General features: G+C 47.3%; 2 protein-coding genes and 1 long non-coding RNA gene across 8 annotated transcripts in view; 1 reads left to right on the top strand and 2 right to left on the bottom strand.

Moving 5' to 3' along the window:
- Window positions 1-188: 188 nt before the first annotated feature.
- On the bottom strand, window positions 189-23,165 carry LOC115247526 (uncharacterized). Of its 2 annotated transcripts, none has more exons than XR_003886595.1 (2): window positions 23,125-23,165; window positions 189-2,515 (listed from the first exon to the last, which is right to left on the bottom strand). It is a non-coding gene; the product is annotated as an uncharacterized lncRNA (long non-coding RNA). The 2 variants fall into 2 exon arrangements; XR_003886594.1 differs by having other exon boundaries at window positions 23,129-23,165.
- On the bottom strand, window positions 2,397-8,246 carry suds3 (SDS3 homolog, SIN3A corepressor complex component). Of its 2 annotated transcripts, none has more exons than XM_003975096.3 (12): window positions 8,026-8,246; window positions 6,495-6,564; window positions 6,349-6,404; window positions 6,077-6,148; window positions 5,759-5,778; window positions 5,484-5,640; window positions 5,299-5,394; window positions 5,079-5,140; window positions 4,979-5,000; window positions 4,575-4,680; window positions 3,874-3,958; window positions 2,397-3,174 (listed from the first exon to the last, which is right to left on the bottom strand). In XM_003975096.3, exons 1-12 carry the CDS (start codon window positions 8,135-8,137, stop codon window positions 3,076-3,078), a joined length of 957 nt encoding a protein of 318 aa, XP_003975145.1. In that variant the 5' UTR covers window positions 8,138-8,246; the 3' UTR covers window positions 2,397-3,075. The 2 variants fall into 2 exon arrangements, with proteins under 2 accessions (XP_003975145.1, XP_011614261.1); XM_011615959.2 differs by lacking the exon at window positions 8,026-8,246 and adding an exon at window positions 7,287-7,656.
- taok3a (TAO kinase 3a) overlaps window positions 9,072-23,635 on the top strand; it is a 32,239-nt gene continuing 17,675 nt past the window's right edge. Inside the window, exons 1-3 of one of the 4 annotated variants that reach the window (XM_029829536.1) lie at window positions 9,072-9,473; window positions 18,175-18,288; window positions 22,378-22,617. In XM_029829536.1, coding sequence (XP_029685396.1) covers window positions 22,486-22,617 — 132 coding nt within the window. In that variant the 5' untranslated portion in view covers window positions 9,072-9,473; window positions 18,175-18,288; window positions 22,378-22,485. Of the gene's footprint in view, window positions 9,474-9,638; window positions 9,826-9,846; window positions 9,863-18,171; window positions 18,289-22,377; window positions 22,618-23,635 lie in introns of those variants that run through there. The other 3 variants (XM_003975098.3, XM_011615960.2, XM_029829537.1) reach the window with 3 other exon arrangements.

Here is a 23,635-nt window from a genome sequence, read left to right as displayed (position 1 = left end):
CGGTGCAGAAATTGCACCATAAACCCATTCTGAACAGGCATTTACCACAGACAGCTCTGTTCATCAAGGCGGCTCCTGCTAGCATTTCATTTTATCACATGGAAACGCACGAAAACACACAGGAAGCTGCGCTCGAAGGCAAGTTGTTCATTTGTCGTCTGATTTGAGTTGATCGGGCCGCTGAGGGAAGGCTGACGAGGACAGATTTATTTTGAAATACAGTGAATTGGTGCAGCGTTTGTGCAAATACAACACACATACAACAGTAAAAAGGATTTATTAATAAATGTAAAAAGGTCATATGGTGCTATGCTTATCAAAGCTAATTTGTTGATGCTAACAGACCTTGCACAATTTTAATGGAATTAGACTTTAATTAGGAGTCGAGCCGAGGTTAAAGGGACATAAAAGTGTGGAAACCGCGTCCCCATGAGTCAGGATTCTTCTGCTTGGCTGTTGGAGTCGAGCTATCTCAGCCCTGGAACCCAAAAAAAGAGCCGCGATAACGCTGCATCCTTTAAATCTGCCGGAAGAGCTGAGCATGCTAAACATAGCGACGCCTGTACGAGGGACCATCCGCTCTTACAAATTCTCTTTGAAACAGCGGAAGGGTTGAGAGAGTGAGACAAGAAAGAAAGAATTTAATTTAGAAGTTTACCCGACACTGATAAGTGGGACAGTGGCTTAAATACGGCATACGGGGGCTAATTCCCGACACAAAAACAGGACTTCACTTTTCTCGGGAACGTTATTTCAAACGGCTGCGTGTTCCTGGATGATGGTGGCAGAGATGCCAAAGCCTGTTCTGTGACCCGGGGTCAAATATCAGGAGTCAGACGGGGAGCTTTTACTGGAAATGAATTCCTCTCCCTGGGCAGATCTGGAGGAATGTGATAAGGAAGAGCCACACATGCTCGAACATCCACAAGAGCTGAAGAGCTGGCGGGGTCGGTGAGGAGAAAGACCCCCTGCACAGGCCACCAGGACCAGGGGCGCCTGGTCCCCTACACGATGACCACCTGACAGCGATGCAGGCGTGACCACGCGGTGGAGAAATGGTTCTGGTTCAGGAGGGAGAACCAGAGGAGCTCGGGGATTTGATGGTTCTGGTTCAGGAGGGAGAACCAGGGGAGCTCGGGGATTTGATGGTTCTGGTTCAGGAGGGAGAACCAGGGGAGCTCGGGGATTTGATGGTTCTGGTTCAGGAGGGAGAACCAGGGGAGCTCGGGGATTTGATGGTTCTGGTTCAGGAGGGAGAACCAGGGGAGCTCGAGGATTTGATGGTTCTGGTTCAGGAGGGAGAACCAGGGGAGCTCGGGGATTTGATGGTTCTGGTTCAGGAGGGAGAACCAGGGGAGCTCGGGGATTTGATGGTTCTGGTTCAGGAGGGAGAACCAGGGGAGCTCGGGGATTTGATGGTTCTGGTTCAGGAGGGAGAACCAGGGGAGCTCGGGGATTTGATGGTTCTGGTTCAGGAGGGAGAACCAGGGGAGCTCAGGGATTTGATGGTTCTGGTTCAGGAGGGAGAAACAGGGGAGCTCTGGGATTTGAAATCAAGCAACAACCGGCGAGGACGACAGCTCTCCAGAGACTCACCAGTCTTCCTGACCAACGGACGAAGCCATAATTTTGTGCTGCAGCTGGTCGGCAAAGTTTCCCGATCGGCGCTCCGGCTCCATCCCGGCGCTATTCGGCATTCATGTTAAACAGCTGCCTGCAGGGTGGGGGTTGAGAGGGATGGAACGGCCCCCAAGAGCCACCGATGAATCCAAGGATGAGGGCAGCTGCGTGGCTAAGACACTCAGATATTGTGGAAAAGGACGGGAACGACAAACGGGAATACTCTCAGGAGTTGAGTACTCCGGATGCTGCTGGCTCCTCCAGCTTCCCCTTCCCAAGATGCACTGAGGAATTGGATCAAGGTCCGGCTGTTCTAATAAATTCTGAAATAGTAAAGGAGTTTGTCACTTTCAAGATTCTCCAGACAACCATCAATCACAGCTGGCACTCGGGGGGGGGGGAGAGAGGAATCACCGCCGCCACTTGTCAGGCTGTGTCACTGAGGCGCACAAAAGGTGAATAAGCCATCCTCTTGGAATGACAGGACGCACCGAGGGGCGAGCAGGCTGCTCGGGAAGCGGAGCGTCTCCATGAATGCAGAAATCCCCGGTGGAGGGGGGCAGTTGGGGGCCTTTGAGGGGGAGACCTGGGCCAATCAGACTCGCACACACACGCACACGCACACGAGCACCTCACACGATTAGGTTCCTGTAATTGGAGGCAGATATGAGCCCGCCAGACACCCGTGTGCAGCACTCCGGTTCTCCCTTTTATTCCGCTGGAATGTTCATAAAGTCGGCTTCAGCGTGCGCTCCTCAGACACGTTCCAGAGCCAGTTGATAAAAAACAATTTAATAAAACAACACAGTACAAATTGTCTATTTGAGGCTCCACATGCAGGTCAGTCTGCTCACATATGGAACACACACACACACACACACACACACACACACAGCTCCAAGAAACACAAAACCCCAGATAAATTCCACGTACAGGGTGAATGGACACACACTCTTCTCTATTCTGGCGGTCAGGACAAGGGTGAAGGCAGGATATCGTGGTGGCCCCCTGGTGGTGGGCTGCAGCCTCAGCCTGCCGCATGCTCACCAGAGGGTTTGAGTCTGAAAGCGTGAGAGGAGCCAATTAGCTTCACGCCAGGGGAAAAGTGATGCTAGCGTCTGTGGAATCTCACCACCTGACAGTATTAACATAAAGATGCTGCAGAGACCAACATGGATGGAAATAAAGCCTGAATGAGGTGGGAAAGATTTGTTTTGTTATGCTGCCGTCGCCCTCCTGCCACACAGTGGCAAATAATGCTCCACCATCAGCTGTGCATATAATTACCACTGTATTTGTTTTGGAAAATGTAGAGCGTTTAGTCTGTTCCGGAGTCCGTAAAGAACCAGAGGCCGAGTCATGTCGACACGCGAAGAATAAAAATGAGCTAATCGGGTGGATCCAGTGAGGATGGACAGATGGGGCGGGGCAACGGGACAGAAGCAAGGTCAAGGTTCAAGCGGCCGACCGTCGACGGATGACGAACGCCCCCCTCTGCAGCTGCCCCAGGTAGATCCTCATCTTTGTGCTGTCGCTCGTCTTCCTCACCCAAATCTGGAACACAAAGAGGGGACGTCTGTTCCAAATGACACATGACAACACCTGGAAAATGTTCCAAACCTCCCTGGAGTTCAAATCAATATGGTTCATAAAACACCAAAGAAATATCACGTAAATATATCGGAATCCTCAGAATATAAAGATGTAGCTTTGTCATTTCCTGGGGGGGGGCTGGCATTGACATTGTTGATCTAAGAGGGTGAAAGTGACACCATTTAGTGTGGGAGGGGCCAATATTCTACCATTTACTTTAAAAGAGGGTCGGAACTGCATCATTTATCGTAAAAGTAGGTCAATACTTTACCATTTATTCCAAAGGGGGGGTTGTATTGTGCTGGGTTATGTTCTGGAATGACATGTTTTCCCACCTACACTGCGGATCTGTTTGTTTGGACTGAATAAATAATTCTTTAAATATGGGAGCTGCATCACAGCAGTAAACACCGTACTTACCATTTCTGAGCCAAGGCTGAATTATACATTTAACACTCTGCCGAGCATCTCCCCACTGCAAATACACACGCTGGTGTGTGTGTGTGTGTGTGTGTGTGTGTGTGTGTGTGGAGTCAGCATGTGACACAAAGGAATAAAGTGGGCCAGATGACAGCGTGATGACTGAATTAACGGTATTGCTGATCAGGTCCAACAGCAACATAAAGGTGCTTCTAAATGCTGAATGAGGGGAAAAGTCACCTCGTTGGTCCCCACTGAGCTGATGACACAACTGATCTTTGTGTTGTCCTTGGACTCCAGGTAGATCGCCTGGCTCTTGTGGTACCTGTGAGCACAAAAACAACAAAAATAGCCATCATCGAGATGAAGAGCGCCAGAGCTGACAGGGGAGCCGTTCATCCCCCAGAACCATTCTCGGCTGAATAGATAATTGGACCGGAGAGTCAAAACAAAGAATCTGTCATTGCCTCTAATGGCTCCTAACTGTCAGAGGACAGAAGCGAGCCAGCGGAGACCGACAGCCGAAACATTTGATCGGGAGGAATAATCACACACTGCGGCTCTCTGAGAAGGCCTGAGGGTGGGAAGATTCGCCGGCAAAGAATAAATTAGACACCACAGAGGATGCTGGTCTCAACGCTCTCTAGCGTCACAAAAGCAGGAAAAATGGAATCTCTGAATTACTGCCTCCAATATGACAGCAAAGATCCTCAAAGACTATAGATTTAGAGTCTCCATACCTTTATATTACACTGAACTTCAGCCAGCGTCACTTGGCTGATTGTTTCACGTGCCGGCAGTCAGAGAATTTAAGAAAATGTGCAATATTTCTTATGTTTCCATTAACAAAATAAATCATTTAATTCAACGCCGTCTCAGGACCAAACGGATGACAACGCTGCCACCAAGTGGGGAGTTTGTGGGGTAAAGTTCCGACCCACCATCTCTTGTCGTAGTAGAGTTTCCCCTCCTCGATGCGGGCCTCGTACCGCTGCGACGGGCTCTCCATGGGAGCGGATGGGACATGTTCTGGAGATGATGGAGACACTAAAAAGGGAGGAACAGCAGGTGAGCCCATTGTCACAACCATGTGCATCTACAGAGGTATCTGCAATAGCACCTCTGTCCCAGAAAATAGGAAGAAAAAGCTACATTTGACCAACTTGTGCTTTAAGATTATTGGTTTGTTCCCCATGTTGATAATACTTTTGCATAGCAAAACACACTTCAGGTTGTGGTAGCTTTATTATATTGAGAGTGCAGACACGGGGAGGGGGTGGCAGTTGTAAATTCCTGTCCATGAATTGTGGATTAAAAGAACCACGAAAGGCCAGTTCTGACTCACCGGGCCGTTTGGGTGACTTGAGCTGCCAAATATATAGAATGAAAGAAAATTAGCCAACGTAAAACTCTGCAAACTTTCCAGGCCACGAAAGGACGCTTACCTTGTTTAGCGTCCTCAGATCCTCCATTATCTGGTCATCTGTTAGCAAATAATTTAACTGAGGTGTGAAGAATTAAGGAAGAAGCTTGTTGGGTCACACATGAGACACAACATCATCTACAGAACAACAACATTCTGTCCCAGGAACCATGCGCTAAACTCGTTAGATCATCTCAATCAGCAGTAATTTGTGGGGAACAAAGGTCTTTTGTGAAGGGTATCTGGTGCAGGTTTTCTCCGCTTGTCTGGTATTGGGACTGGATCATTGGGTCGCCTCCTCAGCTTCCGGGTCATTATGGGTTTCACCTCCATTGAATCTGTGTTTGAGAGAAAAAACAGCCAAGATTAAAATGATTCCACACAGGCGACAAAGCCCAGATGTGAGATCCCACTCTGGCTCTCTCACCGCCCGTCAGCTCCATTGTTAATTTCTCATTTTCAATCATCTTCTTCTTCTCCTCCAGCTCTGCAATTAAGTTTTCCTTCAGTTCCACTTTTTTGTCATCAAATTCCTTCACTGCTGCTTTCTTCTCCTTCACGTAGTTCCTCTCCACCTGCTCAGTCTGCAGCCCAGGAAAAGACAGAGGAGGCAGGCTTTGCTTTTAAATCCAACACACATGGAAATGAATCCCATCCAAATAATAAAATCTACAGAAGTCAGACGAGACAAATCAAGCTGACCTCCAGCTGAAGAAAGAGATCTGAAAAAGAGGGAAAAAAACAAGATGGAGGATCAGAAACAGATTCATCACAAAAAGATTCAGAATTGAGAAGGAAAGAGTTGGATCCACTTTGCTGCAAATCTTTTGCTTTGCCCTGGGTATTAACGTTTTTTTCATTTGAATTTAAATATTTAAGAGAATGTTACAAGTGGAATTTGATGCCTCTCAAATGAGGCAGTTCGACTTTTGATCAGAAGAGTTTTCATCTTTACAGGTCTTAACGAGGGACTGCAAACGAGCTCAGCGCGGATGCATCAGTATGAAAGCGGAGGCATACCGGCATTTCGGAGTCTCTCTTTGTACTGCTGGTCCAGCTTTTTCATCCTCCTCTGGTATTCCTGCAGGGTGCCTGCAAAGCAAAAAGTAATTATATCAAAGAGACAATCCATCTGCGATAATATCGTTTCATATAAAAGCTGTGTTTGGATTAAAAAAAACAAACCACGGCTGCTCCAAAATGACCCACACCGAGACCTGATGATAAAACAGATCTAGGGGGACTATTGTTGCCGCAGGTGGAGGCGCAACAGGTGTGACACAAACCGTTACCTTCGTGCAGCTGCTGCAGCTGTCGCTTCAGGGACGCGAGTTTGTCCTGGTACATTCTGCAATAAAGAAGCAGAGGTTCATTTCTATTCACTTTTTTTTTTTTAAAAAAGGTCAAACACGTGAGTCATGCATCCCACAACTCTTACTGCTCTTTGATTTCCACATAGTCATCATCATCGTGTTTAGCCAGGTCTGTTTCACTGGCATCTTCAGTGTCTGCAAAAAGAAAGAAAGAAAGAATGCAGAAAAGTCGTTAAAAGCTATCTGAGAGGCCACTGCATGCAAATAAACATACCACAGGGAAAACAGCAGAAATGTGTGCGTGTGTGTGTCATTGGTGAGGTAATGGTGAGAAGCCCGCTTGGTAATGCCCTTCAGGCTCCCATCCCTGAGGATTACTGACCAGGCTGAGCCACGTCTACCAGATCTAATCTAACCTGAACTGTTGCGTAGCAATTTCTCTCGAAATCAGGGCCCAAAAAGACACTATGACGGAGACGAGGCTGGTTCGGCTACACAATAGAAGAACATTCCAACACTGCTCTTTGAGGATCTTGTCAGTTTGCCGCATGGTGGGATATGCAGGGAGAGCCAGCGGCTAACTATCTGCTGACAGGGCAGCAGCTCTCAACAGAAAGCTTTCGGCTTTAGGCTGGTGATCTTCGGAAACTTGGAAGCCAAGTTTCCAGTCACATACTCACAGCTTCGGCTCTATTTAAAAAAAAAATGACATGAGAAGGAAAAGGCCCAGGCAGGTTAAGCTGACACAGCAGCTTTCATTTTCGGTTAGCGTTAAAGTGTTAGCTACACTTAGCATTTAAACAACCACCCGATTCTCGATTTGTAGTCAGGAGGACCGTCAACGCATCCCGACGATACGAACAAATCGCCCAAGTGCGATTCTGCGTGTGGAAGTTAACGTCCGGAATCTAGCTAACCTTGCAGTGCTGTCATGGTTGCTTTCCTCTGGCGTCTCTTGCCCCGGCGGTCCGTTCCGTCTCAGTGGATAGTGTGGAAAAGGGCAATGCAGTGGACCCAGCACGCAGAGATTCGCCTGCTGTCTCTACTCGAAGCTAACGTCACGTAGCTACACGGCTAGCGTTAAATCACGCCATGCCACGCTGCCCAATGTGACCTTTATATGCTTAGCACAATGTCTAAAGTCACGTCAATATATTTAAAAGCTGGGTTGGGCTAGTTTTGACCCATTGATGCAGAATAACGTCAGCAAGACCGACAACTGCCACACCGCAGTTATACCTAACGCGAAATGCTAGCCAACCTAGCATCGTGTGAACTACACAAACGGCACATACACGATCGATAGTTGAGCCGCGTTTTATTCGTAATGGTGGTACTTTAAGAGTAGATTGGCGAGGGTACGGGGTGCTTTAAGAGACGTTTCTTTGCTTGGGAAATATCTTGGCGGTAACCGGATGGTTTACGCTGTATTTGAATGTGTGCAGTAGAAACTCGCGCTGCACATTTCAAGCGAGTTGACACCAACTCAAAATGCTAATGGGTGCAATCCGTACGGTATTAGAAAAGACACATTCATACAAATATTTTGAGTAGTGAATTTGGTTCCGGAATTATCCTAATTTTACGAATCAGTCGAGTCTTTCCCCAACAACTAGACCGAGCCGTCGCTTTTGGCCAAATCGTTGATAACGTTACCTTCTTCTGAGTCTCTCCCTCGGAAACTCCGATCGTCGTCGTCATCCACGCTATCAAGCTCTTCTTCATCATTATAGTAATCCACCATAGGCGACAGCAGAGTTGAAGCCATTTATTCGTTTGTAAAATGTAAACAAAACTGAAAATAAACAATCGATTTGTGTTTTGCAGCCTGCTTGGAACAGCGCCAACAACTGGTAGGACCTTGGGATACCATGCAGTCTGACGTTATGCCTGTACAAAAACGCATGTTAAAAATTATAAAATTTAAGAGAATGTATGGCATTAGATTTCAAAGTTCAAAGTAAAATTAAAAAGTCGCCAAAACGAATAAAACCAATCAGCTATAATACGCTATATACGCACATAATGCATTTTGATACAGGCATATATGTGGCCACCATTAGTAGTCCTCGGCTTGTTGAGTCAAACAGTACAACCACAGCTGGAAAGTGTTTTTCTACTACTCCGTTATTCTGTTTTTGATAACGTATTTTTCCTTCTACTACATACTTTACTTTCAATATACAAATATACAACATAAATACTGGTTTATACAAAGATGCGTTTTTTTCCTTTAGCTTGCAGAACACTCTTAACACTTCTGGTTACGACCCACATCCTCAGCTGATGGCGATTCCTTCAATTTAACACAAATAACGTAATTGCAGCGATGGCAGCGTGTATACCTTTGTTATATAATAAATATGGACATTGACATTGTGTAGAACAAGTACATGAAAAATCATTGTTGAGAAAAATGCACGTTATTCACAGCAATGATTGGCATTTTATCCATATGTACTGTAGGTGGTCGTAAAGAACCGCATTCTCAGATGTGCATCTTTTCAAATGCTACTATATGTTGGGTGGCTGAAAAAAGATACAACCACGGAGCTTATCAATAGTAAATAGAGAAGTTTTATACGTTTTACACATCGACATCATACGGTATATGTGGAACATGCACCAGCAGATGGCAGCATTGCACCGAGAAAGTTAAAGCAACGAAGACGATCGTCACCTCCGAAGATAAGCCAGAATCCGGTTGACTCTGTCCATGCATCTTTAATGATTTTCACGAGGAAAACGATATAGCACTGCGGTCGTAAAGTCTAGCTTCGCAAGGGCACGAGCCCCGCGTTGGCGTCTAACGTGGAGGTGATGGGGCCAACTGCGCGCACACTTTGTGCAGTCGGATGTTAGTTTATTTCCGCTGCTGACAGGCATGGGAAGCGAGTCTTCTGGCATGCCCTTCTACGCACGACGCAACTTTATTTCCGCTTGTCTGTCAAACTATCAAACGCGACCGGGGGGGGGGGTTGAGCCCCCGCTGTTCCGTCATCCAGGAAGTCCGGACCAACTGACAGCACTTCGCAAAGTCACGCCAACACCTCCCGGGACGGATTAAATGCCCCTGAAGTGAGAAGGACGGCGCGTTTCAGCAGGTGAGCACCCCCCGCTTCCTTTAATCGTTTCTTTATTTGTGTTGCTGTCACGGCAACCCCCCCCCCCCTCCTTCACCCCCCCCCCCCAGTCCGAGGCCAACCAGCTCGTGCCGACTCGCGCTCTCAAAGTGCAATGACACTTCCTCTCTCCTCCGCGGCTAAGCTACGGCGGCTAAAGCGGCAAAAGTGGAGGCGGCCAGGCTGCGCTGCTGGCGGATCGCACCTGAAGTTGTGAATCGCCATCGTCGAGTGCTTTTTCTTTTTTTTTTTTTTTCTTCTCCCATTCCCCCCCCCCCCCCCTCTCCCCACGTCGGTTGTTCGGTTTGTTGTTACAACGCCGCTCTACTACGAGGTGAGTCCGGACACCAGCACCAGCTCGCCGGGGTGAAGTGCGTAGGTCCACCTTTTTATTTTAACATTTAAATGCCATGAGCGCCAGCGGCTGTCGTAGGCGGACACGTTTCTGCACCTGTTTAAAATCGACGCCGAAATTGGAGAGTTTACGCTGACAGGAGTGGGGGGGGGGGGGGGACGCCGCGCCGCTTGCCTCGCTCCCCGGGGGTGAGTACGGAGAGCGAAGCGGATGACAGGTTGTGATGAAGGGGACGCTTGTTTTGTCAAAGCCGCACGGAGGCTGGGCGCCGTGTAAACTTGCACCAAGTGCTGTTTTACCCCCCCCCAGGATATATGGGCTCATCTGAGTCTGCAACAGCGGCTGTGGTACCTTCCATTGCACTGCGCGTAGCCGCGAGATTTTACTACGAACGCGCCGCCGCGGCGGTTTTAGGACGTTTAAACGTGGAAGTCGCGCATTGTCCTCCGTTTATTGCGCGTCGCCGCGCTCGTTGGCCAATCAAACATCGAAGCCGTGACAGGTGTCCGAGCCCGCTGCTCGTTTGATGACATCGGGAGACAATGGGCATCAATAACGCGCGTCATGTGCGTTAACCCGCCCGGGGCGCGAAGGCTGCGGCCGCTCCTCGCCACATCTCCGGGGTCACCAAATCCCCCCCCACGCTGTTGGAACACGCAAACGGCAGTTGCAGATAGAAAGCGGAGCAGCAAAGCCCGAGCTGACCCAACATGATGTCATCTCTGGCGTGCACGGCGCATGAGTGAGAGGCAGCAGACTTTGTGTGTCAGGCTGCTAAACTGTGTCATTTTCAGAGGGAATGCTGCTGATCGTTTCATTCCATCAACACGTTTCTTTTCTGGTGAACTGAATAAAAGCAGCGTTTCCTCTTCAGACAGCGGCGCGTCTCTGGTGCCTGATATTCTTGTTTCCGACGTCTTTGTTTGTGCTACTGTGGTCAAAACCCACTGGATTTTGCTCAAAGGTCACGGGATTATTGTGCAAGTCCTTGTTCACACCACCCTTATCTGGTAGGCTTATCTGTGGCCTGTTGACCATGTAGCCGCAGGCAGGGGCGGACACTTGCATAATATCTCATAAGCAGTGGTTTCTGGGGCATTTTGGCTTTTATTAGGACTTTGACTCAATAAAGTTCAGGCAAATGTTTCACTTGGATTATAAAGCTCTGCCCAAGTTAGGGTGTGATAAATACTGGTGGCTTGTAGTTTAGTGGGTCAGATAACCACCCTATCTCATAAGTGAGATAGGGTTGGTTGGATATGTGGTCTATTATTATTATTATTATTATTATTATTATTATTATTATTATTATTATGCTAACAGGATGCCCTTACAGTGACCAGAGGTCCAGTCCTTTAGGGCATCAGGTGTGTGACGTTTGTGAAGGGCTGCAGCAGGAGGAGCACTCATCAGCTGCTCTTGGCAGGCATGGCTTTCAGAGGTGTGTGTGTGTGTGTGTGTGTGTGTGTGTGTGGAGGGGGGGTGGGGTGCACACACCAGACTTATCCACAGTATCGGCAGGCTTCTCCTCTTTCTGCGTGTCTGTCTGGTTCCTCGAGCCAACCTTGGCAGGGCAAATCTTACCGTGCTTTTAGGACACGGCGGTCTCCCGCTGGGAGGAGTCGGCTAGGTTTGAGGTTTATGGGATCAAACTAGCAACTGGTGCAGGACTTGGAGCGGTTCCTCCTTCCGTCCACATATCTTGCTTCCGTGAGCTTGCTCAGGGAGCGTGCAGACATGCCCAGCAGAAGCACCTTAACTCTGATTGACCTGGATAGGCCCGGAACCTAATTGGCAGCGTTGGGAATGCCTGTGTTTATCCTACTGTTTCTTTTCTAAAAAGCTCCTTGTTGACATTCAGTACTGATTACACGGTTATCTTCCTGTCAACTTTCTCTGGTTTTGAAAAACCTCATGTCTCGGGTCTCACCGACCCCACTGTGAGGTCACCGGCCGCGTCCTCGGGGCGGCGCCACGGCGATTCAGCCGTCGCGGCGCATTTGTTGAAATCCTTGATGCCGGCGGAGAAAATCTTGGCAGGTTTTGGGTTTTAGCATCTCGAGCGACCTGTTGAAAAGACGTTCTTCCCCTCCCTGCTGACTAATCCACCTCAGCCTCTCGCAGCTCTCTGCTGAAGCCGCTGAACTTTTCTCCACTTCCACGTGACGGAAGGCTGACGTTTGAAAAATACATGAAAGAATTGCCAGTTTAGTCCATGCTGTTTGGTTTCTGCCACAGAAGCAGAGCACATCAAATATTCAAGCGCTGCTGTCAGGCTTAATGTTCTGCGCTGATCTTGTGTAGCTCATCTAATAGATGGATGCTGGCTCAGATTAGCTCATTCACGTCTCGCTATACGTAAAGGTGCGTATAAAAACGGCTAAAAATGCCGGGAAATCTCGAGTCGTCCCTTCATGCACCTCGCAAGTCCTGTTCCGGTGGAATAGTCGTGCTGCCCTGGTGCCATTGGGAAGCCAGCCTCGCTAGCGTGTGGGAGGTTAGCATTAGCAACTTGATTACAGCTTCATTATAAGCATGCTTCCAATCCCCCAGTGAGGTTGCAGCTGTGACCATGACTTTGCCTCCCTCCCTCCCCCTAGCCCCCATTATGTCTGGCTATATCTGTCTCCGGCTCTCATGTGAAATCTGCAAGCCTCTCCCCTCTCCTCCCATGACTAGGCCAAGTTAACGTGTTGGAGAGTTATGGCGGGGGCCATCAGCATCACCCGGGGAGACGTCACCATCCCTGACGGCTGACTCGTCTTATCACTTGCCCACCACTGTACCTCCTGGGCCCAGAGCTTATTTTAGCCTGGAAGAATGAAGGAATGGGGTATTTTTAGAAGCATGTTTCACTCTAATGGGGAGGGGGGGGGGTCTTTAAAAATTGAAAGTGTCATGTCTTGGTTTCCATACTGCTGAGTGCTTCCTACAACACGTGCAGCCGGCTGGGGGAAGTCCAGGGTGTGCAGCTAGCTTAGCGGTGCGCTACGTGTCAGCAGGGCTTAGGAAGCATGATGGGGAAGGACACGTTTGCTGATATGGGGCGGTGAGGCAATACGCCGCTGCAGCACCACGCTGGTGTATTTTGGGAGCTTCCTGCGCCCGCCCAAAGCGCTTTTGTGTCTCGTAAGTTTATAATTTCACTTTGCCCTTAATTACATAGCGTGTTTAGAGACCGCAGCCCCGCAGAAATATGTTAAACACTCTCCTGGCAGCCGGGTTGTGCACGCCGTAGCCAACGGCGATGTTATTTAATGGCACGGCCGCCACATAACCTGACATAAATACACGGTAAAAAGAATGCGAGCTAACCACCCCCACCTTCCCGATTCCCCAGAGAAAAGTAGGCCTCTGCCCCAGCTCTGTGTCGCCCTAATGCTGTGACTGGACTACCTCCATTGGGTCAAGTGGAGATTTTCCCTCTAATGAATCTGGGGGAGATTGTGTCATGCTTCTGCCAACCAGCAGTGAACCAGAGCCACCGTGGCTTTATTTTTATGTTTTAGTTAAGTCTGCGGCTCCGTTCACGCGTCGCTCGCAGGGTTCTCGGACGATCCTGGAATGTGGGCATCACCCTCAGAGCTGCGGCGGTTGTTTCAGCGGTTTTCTCACTGTCGTCTCTTCTGCCGTTGATGGCGTTCCTCGCTCCGCGCTGCAGCTGTGTCGGCGTCGGGAGCAGATGCCGGAGGAGCCGTTCCTGCCAGCGTGCTGTAGACGGCTCACGCTGGGGCAGCTCGACGTGCCTCCGTGAACTCGGAGGGCCTGAGGAGGATTTTGACAATCGTCCAATTAAACTGCGACTTGGAGGAAACTCCACCATTTCATAGTCCTCCCTGCTGCTTCCCCTCAATCATCCCCCCCCCCCCCCCCCCCCCCTCACATGTGCGCAAGGGAACAGATGTGCAGCGCTGGATGGTGAATCAGTCCTATAGAACCAACAGGGAAATGGCTAAATGATCACCTGACCGTGGCCTCACAGGAGCTGTTATATCCGTGGATTTATTTTAAATTTAAAGGAGCTGGAAGGAAGCCAGGATTCAGCCGATAAGATATGCACTAATAGTTTAGCAGCAATCGATTAATTTTCAATTAGTTTTAACTCCGGAGGGACGTTTCCACCAAACCTTTCCAATATTTCTAAGTGGCGAGTCGCGGTTGGACCCTGGCTGCCTCGGGAGTTGATTTGATTGCGGTTCACAGTGATGAGCCGCGCACATGGAACCATTTTTTAACTTGTAGCCACAAACGTGCCTTATCTAATTCAAAAATGGACACGTTGGATTTCTGTTAGCGGATATAATATCACGGGTAGATTTAATCAGATCTCAGGCGCCACCGTTTGGGCCTGCTGGGGGCTGCACACTCCCAACATTTGTGTTCTGCCTTTGTAACTCATCAACATTACATTAGAGCATTTTATTTGATCATTTGTGATTTAATTCATCCGAGTTGGCACCAAATTGGATCTAGGAAGGAACCCCCTCCCCCTCCCATGGAGAAGTACAGCTAACAATATCATATATTAGCCCTGTTAATCTACTTATTATTATTTTTGTGGTGAAAGTTCTGTAGCTCTGGCCTAAATCAATGTTTAAATGTCTCTTTTATCAAGAATTAATGAGGAAAACTTGTGATTAAAATCACGAGATATCTTTTACATTAACATTGCTTGATTAGCCGTCAACTTTGTACACTTGGTTCTTTAATTTACTGCACTTATCTTACTTTTCGGGGTTTGTTTTCAGGTTTAAATTTGAATGCTCTTCTTCTTCTTCTTCTTCTTCTTCTTCTCTTTGATGGATCCAAAGTAAAACAAGCAAACAGCCCCCCCCAGGGTCCTCTTCCATACGTGGTTGCTGTATAGTGCCATGTGTGCACATGCACGTGTGAAGAGGCTTGTAGAGATGAGTACAGATCAAAAAGAGGAAGGATGGAGAAGTTCTCCGCCTCAGTTCATTTCCATACTAGTAGCAGGCAGCCAAAATTCCAAAATCCTGACACCCACGGGCCCCCCGTTTCTTTATGTAAACCCCAGCATTGATGTACATAATTTATAACGTCAGTCTTTATTAAAGAGAGGAAAAGGGGGGAAAACCACAGGAAATGACTCAGTGGCCTAGATGCATGTTTGCTTTTTTGAGCGTGTCCTCTATTTTGTCTTTTTTTATTTGATTCAACGTTGCGTTCCTCCCATTTTGAAGCCGGTCGCAGGTCTCTGTGTTCACATCGTACCTCCGGGCCGGTTCGGTTCAGATGTGCACGGCGTCTGACGGACCGACGCTGATGTTGTCATAAACGGAGCCTGTGGTCATGGAGAGTATCCCGAATCCTGGAGCTCCAGCGCTCCCACTGCAGGTAGCAGCAGCTCGCCACATCTGATCATTCGAGTCTCGTTAATAATTAACTATGTAAGAAAGTCAAGCGACCACAGGCTGCATGTCCTCTCCCAGCAATAATTCATCTCTCGCTGCTGAGAGATGGCGCTCGGCGTCTCTTCATCTGCCCGTCTGCAGCTCTTGATTGGAAAATCCTGTTGGCTTTTTAGACGATTGCAACACACACACACTCACACACACACGTAGACACAGTTATAATTGGACGAGCTGATCCTGTGCTTCCATGACTTCGTCCGGCCGTGAACCCTTGATTAAATGATCGCAGCATTTTATGGAACGATTACATATGTGCTTTCTACAGGTTTTGACACATGACAGGCATTTATGTTTGCACACATTCTCCTCATGCACTTAAAATATCTGCTACATTCATACATTTTCCACGGCCATGACAGACCGGCGGGTTCAGAAGTTGCACGGCTACGTATTCTAAACGTTCCCGAACCAAAGGAAAACATGGCCGGAGATCTTTTGGATCTTAAGACCCAGAATAGTTGCTGAGAGGAGGAAAAGAAAGTTGTTTTCTCCATCCTTCTCTGCCGTCCTTTTCCTGTCCACATATAAAAACATTATAATTGAAGCACAGATAGGGGCGGATAAGTGGAATCCCAGAACCTTAGTATTTATTTTTGCCCGGTAGTTGGTTGCTGCTGTGTCTGTAACATGTACCATCAATCCAGAAGTGATAACCCAGTTATACCACCTTTATAACAGAGGTGTCTGGTAATACGGGTGTTATTTCTACCTGTAGCATCACTGTGGCCAGTGCTATCATGATAGGCTAGCTAATATTAAGTGTACATTTGAGGCATATTTACCTACATTTTGACTCCTTTAAAAAAAAAAAAAAAAAGGAAAATCTTATAATAGCTCCGTGCCAGTCATTTCAGTTATGCCGCTAATGCTCATCTGACAGTTTGTTAGCCTCTAATCCAGCTCTTCCAAGCTGCTGGTGACCTACGCTCTCTGTGTGCCTGAATGCACCTGAGTCGACGCAGACAAAAGGGTCGAAGCCAGAACCGATCCAGTCATCGGTTTTACTGTCATACTCGGAGATGCAAAGGCCCTGTAATTTGCTTACAATAAATGAATGGCTTTCTGGCTTGAATTAAGCCCAGCGCACGTGCACGTTGGCGTCTGTTGTGTGAGTCAGCTCAGAGGAGGTGGCACTGGTGTAGTCACTCTTTTAAAATAATGAACTGGGAGCGTGCGTCCGCCTACGAGGAATTTCAGAAATAGTTTTCCCGAACTGCTGGCCCGGAGGAAAACTCCCACATTTGGGACGGGTGAACCGTGAGGACCTAAAGGAGGACAACAACCACCGGGCAACGTGGAAAGTTGGCGTTTGAATGAAGCTGCAATCGGTTTGATGACAAAGATAGTCAGAAAGGGAGCTGTCATGTTTTGGTGATGGCTACTCGGGATTGCCTCGAAGGGCCTGGGGCTTAAGTTTGTATTCGCCTTCTTGGCAGTCTGAAAATGGTACATTCTGCACGCGTGAATACATACATAAATATATACACTTATGCGTGTCTCAATAGTGTCACTAAGCTCCAGAGATGAGAGCTGCCCTCAAGTCTTTAAAATCCTGCTTTAGAGAGTGTGTGTGTGTGTGTGTGTGTGTGTGTGTGTGTGTGTGTGTGCCTGTGTGTGTGTGCTCCTGTTAAATGAGTCACTTCTCTAAAATCCACACCATGCTTTCCTGGCAGAATAATCGGGACATAATATTTAGTCGGTTTTTTCTATCTCGGTGGATTAGTTTATTTTCATCTCGGGAGAATTTTCCATAATGTGGAAATTGCCGTCTATTTGGGGGCCTGGTGATGAGAGTGCACCTGCCTCCAGCTTGACTCACACGAACCCACCTCAGTCGTCATCGTGCACTCGAGGAACGACGACCTCTGGAGTTTCTGAGCGCCGAGACTTGTTATAAATTAAACGTGAGTCCGTCATCAGTGTTGGGAAGACAATCGTTCTCCACTGAGCTTTTCCACGTGTTGGTTGGCCAGGCCCTTTGAAAACTGCCCCCTTGAGGGGAACGTGGTAAAAGGACCCCTTCCATGGGACGGGAGCAAAGGAAATTGGGAGTTGGAGACTTGAACTAGTGACTAAAACCCACCTAGCGATGCTTATTTCCTCGATCCCTCTCCTTCTCCCACAAATGCTGAGCTTTGGGGACCGAGCAAGGAGAGGAAGTGCAGACCAACTTCCCTAGAGGCTCGCGCAGGCGTCAGTTTGTGTTATAAATCATTCAGATGCTCAGAAGGCACAATACATCCTATTCCCCCTCCTCTCATCCCCTCATCCTCTCTCCTTTTTATTATTGCAGTTTATCTGACCGCCCAGTCTGCCCGATGCCCGTCATTAGTTGAAGGGAAGAGCAAATAAGATAAGAGGGCAGGATGGGGTGGGACAGAGGTCCGGGAATGCTGACTTCAGCCTCGCCGTGACCGACTTTGAGTTCATGTTCACGAGTGTCCCGCAGGTGCTGGTTGAAAGACAAACCCTGTTCAGCAGCTGATGGCCCCGAATGACGCGTTGGTGCGCGTGTGTGTGTGTGTGTGTGTGTGCGTGTGTGTGTGTGTGTGTGTGTGTGTGTGTGTGTGTGTGTGTGTGTCAGCAGTGCTATTTTAAACACATCCTTTCATTATATATGAATTAAATATTTCAAAGATGAGTCTGTTGAGCCAGACGGGAATGGCATATATTTAGTTTGATTAGTCATAGTTATAGTTTGATGTGTTGACTCAGTTCAGCCTCTGAGGACGAGGTTACAATTATATAAACGACAGAAATCGGGCCTACGTTTCACAACAGCTACGCTTTGGTAGACTTTGGGCTTTCTGTGTATCGTTCCCCCTCGTTAGCGTTTGTAACTTGATTTTGTCAATTTAACCCTCTCACTTTTTTTTCTTTCTTTGCCCAGAAGCACAATAATTCCAGTCATGAGGAAAATGAGGAAGATCTCAACACTCGCCCTGCATTAACAAGTGCAAAAGAGAGAGACAGAATCTAAACTGACAACTGTGTACCTTATCTATAGGTAAGTCATGCAGACCCTAATGTCGTCTGATCATCTCGCTATCCTACTAGTTGTTTTTTTTCTTTAGAAAGTAGTAACAAAAGCATTTAAATATGCTCAGTAAATATGGCAGCAGCCCATGTTTATCACAATGAACTCACCCAGAAATCAGCTCAGTTTCTCATTTTACAGTGGAACACTGAGCATATATATATATATATATATATATTATGATAATATATGCTCAGTGATAATATGATAATATATTATCTGTGTATTTGTGCCAGAAACTTCCCCAGGTTTGCGTTTGGACAGCCACAGGTTCGCCTCCACTCTGCTCGTTCCTCCGCGTGCACAGCAGCTACCAACCCTCTGTCACTCCGAATCAGATCAGACGTGAACGGAGGCAAAGTTGCGCTGACCTATAACGGGCTCTTTCTCAAACCGTGTCTCTGTGAACACAAACATGGCTTCCTGCGTGTGGAGGCTGTGGAGCGGCAGCCATTTTGGGTCACTTGGCAGCATATTAACAGCAGACTGCTGATTTTATTGAGATTGATTTGTGTTGAAGCCTCCCGTGTACATACATCTACACATCAATCATAGCTTATAGGCAAAAGTAGATTTGCTGATTTCAATTCTAAAATGCTTCATGTCTGGTCCTGGCAAAACTGGACTAAGAGCTGTAGCAATGTGCACATCAGACATATGCCAGCGTGTACATCCATAAGACAGGTCAAAGGTCACGGAAAAGGAACAGTTTGACATGGATTAAAGCTACACAGCTGTTTTATTAAAGTGGTGCAAGGACATATGTCATTACGCTAAAGCTAATTGCTAAATTACTTAAAGCATGTGCGCACGTGCTAGTATGTTTGCATCTGATGGGGGGCTGTCTTGCTTTTGGGTCATCCATGAGAGAGAAGCGAGCTTGTTGGGATTGGGTGTGGTGAAAGGGAATAATCTGGGTTACAGAATGATCCCCTGCAGGACAAGAGATGATTACACATGCCTGAGATTCCTGCAAAGTTCACGTCAGTTTAATGCATTTGGCCAGATGTTTAGGCTAATGGAGGCTAATGCTAAAGTTCCATAACAACTAGAACTGACAGTTTCTTTTAGGTTCTAATACTATTAATACTGTTAAGTGTGTATTTATGGACACCTCTGTCCTGCTCAGGTATTGGATGATAGTTTGACCCATATTTGCTCACGCAGGAGGCGTGCACGTACACGTCACTCGCTTGCACTGCTTTTGAGGGAATCTGCCCTCTGCTGAAGTGGGTTGTGTGTTTTTTGTTGAGGCAGGACCTTATCCACCTACAGACAGTCGGAACTAAACCATCCGAAAGCCTCTTTGCTGTCGTAATGATACTTAAGGAAACTGAATTATTACGTAACTTTTCCGTCTCTGATTCTGCACACCTCACACTTGCACGGTTTGGCAGATTTGCCAGTTCTTTTTTTCCCCCCCCGTTTCTGATTAGAGCTGGTGATTTTAATCCCAGTAAGAATTCCCAGACTTTGCCTAATTCCTGTTCCTGCCTAAAGCCGGTAGGGAGGCGAGTAAGCCTCTAAAGCTCCCGGCGATACACACACATCAGCTGATACACACATATGGACCCTTGTGTACTCTCACTAGTGTGATTATAACTCCGTAAATGCATGTGTGAATATGACCACATGTGAACTTGCATACAAGGACTCAGAATCAGGCACTTCCTGAAGCACATATAGGATTTTGTGCAAATCTAATCCCCTGGAGCATTTGTCGTATTGTGTATTGTGTCTCATTTAAGTCCATAAATGGCCGAGCAGTTGCTCGGATCCTTTCAGACAGGTCCGTTCTGTCATGTAGTAGTCATAGCTCATGCTGATGGACCTGATTATTCAACAACATGTTGGCCCATTAATTAGTCAACACCCCCAGCAGAGGGCTTGGGGGTGGAGCGCCCAGCTATGTTAATGTGCTCCCTTTTTTGTTTCATGCATGCGCGTTGATCTTTGACCCACTTTTGCCAAATGTGCTCGATCACAGAATAAGATTAGGTCTCACGTCTTTAAGCAGTTAGCTCGAAATTGCTCTCCCTTTAAGAATATTTGACAGGAAACAGCTGCTGCTGTTGCGTTAATGCCCTCCACCTGTGGTGCAGATCAAACGCCGCCTGATATGATGTGAAACTCCATGCTCTTCACATTAGCGTTCAACGTTTAGTGTTCAACGTTTGGATCCTCTGAGCAGCGACGGCAGAATGACCAAACAAACATTCAGCTGATGTGTCTCTGTGACGTAGGTGTGCATTCCAATAATAACACCTGCCTTTGACTCAGTTACACACCATTATTTGCCTGCAAGACTTGTTGTTAACACATTTAGTGACTAAGCTGTATTAAATAGACTAGAAAAATTGTAAGATTCTTCGAAACATGCTGAGGCGTCACAGTTTTTCTATATACTGCTGTGATATTTGGGGAGAAATGTCCCAAAAAGTGTAAAAGTCAAGTAATTATTCTACCATTTTATGACCTAATGTGTTGTTTACAGTATAAGCTACACATCAAACACTGGGTTTAAGCCGTTTGGCTGATCGGCGTTCTGTCTCCACGATAAGAGCGGCCCAAAGAGGCGCTTGGCTGTACTAGTAACAGCTTCACCAGGCCGCCCATGTTGCAACCTGTTGTTGGCACATTGCATCACTTTACACATCTTAGGGTAGAGGAGGAGGAGGAGGAGGAGGAGACACAGGAGGGTAAGATGAAGGTGTGCAAAGGCTAAACCGTTTCAGTTTGATCTGTTTTAGTGTTTCCCAACTTGAAATTATGGTTTAGATACTCTTTGGAATGGAATTGATTTTTACAGAAAGCTTTATCAGGTCTTTTCTATTTTACCCATTAATTTGTAATTTTGTTCCTCGTGTCTGTCTGTAAATTTGATGGTTAAAGGGTTCAGTTCATGGACCTATTTTAGACTTATTCAGGGATAACCTAACAGATGCTGAAAGGTGGAAAGAACTGATGCAACCAGCAAATACACAAAGGCCTCAGTCTTGTGCTTTAAAAGAAATGCACACAAAGGAAAAGATGTTGGTGTTCAGTGCTATAAATCGATCCTGTGGTTATTTGTTCCAGCCCAAGGACTGCAGCATAACTGGCATCTTTGTGTGGTCGCTCAGGACAACGTTGCGCACGTGTTGCCGTCACTTACTGTAATTGCTGCTGATGGCCTGATGTGGGACCTGCGTGTCACAGTCCTCCGACAGCACTCACCGGCCGTCTCACCTCACAATGGAAGCTCTGGCTGCCAGTCAGACCCTGAACTAAAGCAGCACCGCCCGTTCTGTGGAGCCTGGTGGCAGCTTTCACTTCCTGTAGAAGCTGTGGTTTCAGCAAGTTCAATGGAATATAGATAAAGAAAGACCATATTGGAACCTGGGACTAACTGTGCTTATAGTAAAATGCAAGTTGCACGGAGTTTATTGGGGGCTCATTGTCATGATGGAGAGAAAAACACCAATATTTTGTAGAGGATGTGATGAGTGAGATCCCTTTAGTAGCGAGGGATTAAGATGATGCTGATGCTTGGTGTCTTGGCCTGTGTGCCTGCGCGTCTTCCTGCCTCTGCTTGTATGTCAGCTCACCCTGTGCAGGGCTGGCCTTTGGAGCCAGATTTGCTTGCATCTGGCTGATGTACACACAGATTTCATGGTAGAGGGAGAGAGAGCGTGTGTGTGTGTGTCTGTGTGAGATGTGCAGTGAAGCTAACTGGAGCAGGGTGTCCGGAATTCATTCACGTTTCACAGCCTAGCCGCAGCCTGGCTCTCCAAATATGTGTGTATTTGTGTGCATGTTGCGCGGCTACACTGGACATTTTGCACTAGTGACTCAGTCTCAGCTGTTAAGTGTGTGTTTATGTGAGCAAGCGTGACTGCAGATGAACAGCAGGACTCCACAGTCAGCCATCTTCCTCTGACTACTTCTTCCTGCCTAGTCACCTCTTCCTTGTCCACAAATACACTCACACCACAGACACAAAAGTGGGAAAATTGGTGTATGTTGCAGGAGATTGCTGGATTCGATGGACCTGACTTTCCTAATGACTCTGTTTTGCAGGACAGGGTGGTCAATGCCGGGCCCGTCGGGGATATCTGGTGGTGGCAGTAGCTGTAGCAGTGTGTACGGAAGTGCCGTCCCTGGTGCTTAGCCCATGTCCAGCCCATAATGCCGTCATCCACACGGAAAGGGGTTCCCAAGGACCCCGAACTGGCTGACCTTTTCTTCAAAGATGACCCAGAGGATGTCTTCTGTGACCTGCATGAGATCGGACATGGCAGCTTTGGGGCCGTCTACTTTGTAAGCTGAAAACTGTTTTGTTTTTGCTTTTTGTTCAGACAATTGTCATTGTTAGTTCAGTACGTTTAAGGATTCTCACGCAATGATTTCATTTCTCTCTCTAAACATTTAAGTACATAAACAGTTATAATTTTATTTATACTATGATGTTTACTGAATAAAAAACACTTGCATGTTATGAAACTGAATGCAATTAGGAGAGCGGCAGATTCCCCCTCAACACTCTCTCTAGCCTTCTTTTACACACTTCATCACTAATTACTCATCAAGCCTTTGATGCTAAAGCTTTCCCCTCCCCCCCTCTCCTCTCCTCTCCTCTCCTCTCCTCCTCCCTCCTCCTCTCCACTCCTCTCCTCATCTCCTCTCCTCTCCTCTCCTCCTCCCTCCTCCTCTCCACTCCTCTCCTCCTCTCCACTCCTCTCCTCCTCTCCTCTCCTCTCCTCTCCTCTCCTCTCCTCTCCTCTCCTCTCCTCTCCTCTCCTCTCCTCCCCTCACACACACACACACACACACACACACACACACACACACACACACACACACACACCTACACACACACAGATCTCCGGTACATCACCAGTAGGCTTGGTGACCTTGTCCGTCTGGTTAACAGCCTTGAATGTGCGTCTAAATCCTGCTGTGATGTCAGAGCTGTGCTCACTGACACACTTATTACAGGCAGCCTTCAGTGTTTAAACACTGTTCACATCTGCTAAGACATACAGTATAAGAACAAAGCACTTTGAAACAAGAATACCCTGCACATTTCTATATGTATACTGTAATATAAACCGTAGGGAGTTACACTGATGTCATGATTGTCTGATAATGAATTAATAGGTGTGTGAATGAGGACAGTACAGTTACAATTATAGTAAATTACAATGTGTGCCTAATGAAAGGCCTTTATGGAATTCTAGGTTCCTTTATTGTCAATGCATTTAAGGATTAAACTCAATTACAGAGGAGAACAAGAGGGATTCCTGTTACTGAGCGTGCGAATGGTTACCTCAATAGT

Source organism: Takifugu rubripes, chromosome 21, assembly GCF_901000725.2.
Source record: "Takifugu rubripes chromosome 21, fTakRub1.2, whole genome shotgun sequence".
Taxonomy (NCBI): domain Eukaryota; kingdom Metazoa; phylum Chordata; class Actinopteri; order Tetraodontiformes; family Tetraodontidae; genus Takifugu; species Takifugu rubripes.
The sequence above is the reverse complement of the archived record's forward strand: the minus strand, read 5'-3'. Positions and strand labels throughout refer to the sequence as shown.

What these genes read in the sequence shown, in the direction of transcription:
- suds3 (XM_003975096.3), bottom strand. Translation starts at nt 8,137, where the DNA reads ATGGCTTCAACTCTGCTGTCGCCTATGGTGGATTACTATAATGATGAA. An exon ending in AGAGAGACTCCGAAATGCCG is followed by an intron (nt 5,779 to 6,076) that starts GTATGCCTCCGC and finishes CCTCTTTTTCAG; the next exon opens with ATCTCTTTCTTCAGCTGGAG. An exon ending in GCTCAGTGGGGACCAACGAG is followed by an intron (nt 3,175 to 3,873) that starts GTGACTTTTCCC and finishes TTTGTGTTCCAG; the next exon opens with ATTTGGGTGAGGAAGACGAG.